At 67.0% G+C, this 315-nt stretch overlaps 1 protein-coding gene across 1 annotated transcript in view; it reads right to left on the bottom strand.

Moving 5' to 3' along the window:
- The window catches only part of LOC104462608 (sideroflexin-1-like), a gene marked incomplete at its 5' end in the record, with an annotated part of 3,431 nt that extends 3,122 nt beyond the window's left edge, over positions 1–309 (bottom strand). The window contains 2 exons of the mRNA XM_010074608.1: positions 15–56; positions 287–309. Of these exons, the coding sequence (XP_010072910.1) occupies positions 15–56; positions 287–309 (65 nt within the window). The remainder of the gene's footprint in view (positions 1–14; positions 57–286) is intronic.
- Between the last annotated feature and the right edge of the window lie 6 nt (positions 310–315).

Raw genomic sequence — 315 nt, 5'->3', positions numbered from 1 at the left:
CCCCCCCCCCCCGCCACAGCTCGTCCTCCGTTAGACCTGGGGGTATGATGCCTGCCCTGCCAGGTAAGGGTGGCACCCGTGAGAAGACCCTCTGCCAGCACCCACACCCTGCCTGGTTCCCCATCCCACATGGGGCAGTGGGGAGATGCCCTGGAGACCAGCCAGGCAATTTGGGGGGCTGGCTTCGGCTAAGGGAGGCCAGCGCTGCTCCCATTCCCACTCCTAGGGATGGCCCTGAGGCCGCATCCTGTCCTGGAGCAGTGCTGGGGGTACAGCCCCCCCATACCTGTAGTCCTCCACTACCCGTCGGGCCTC

Source organism: Pterocles gutturalis, unplaced genomic scaffold (genome assembly GCF_000699245.1).
Source record: "Pterocles gutturalis isolate BGI_N339 unplaced genomic scaffold, ASM69924v1 scaffold29967, whole genome shotgun sequence".
Taxonomy (NCBI): domain Eukaryota; kingdom Metazoa; phylum Chordata; class Aves; order Pterocliformes; family Pteroclidae; genus Pterocles; species Pterocles gutturalis.
The sequence above is the reverse complement of the archived record's forward strand: the minus strand, read 5'-3'. Positions and strand labels throughout refer to the sequence as shown.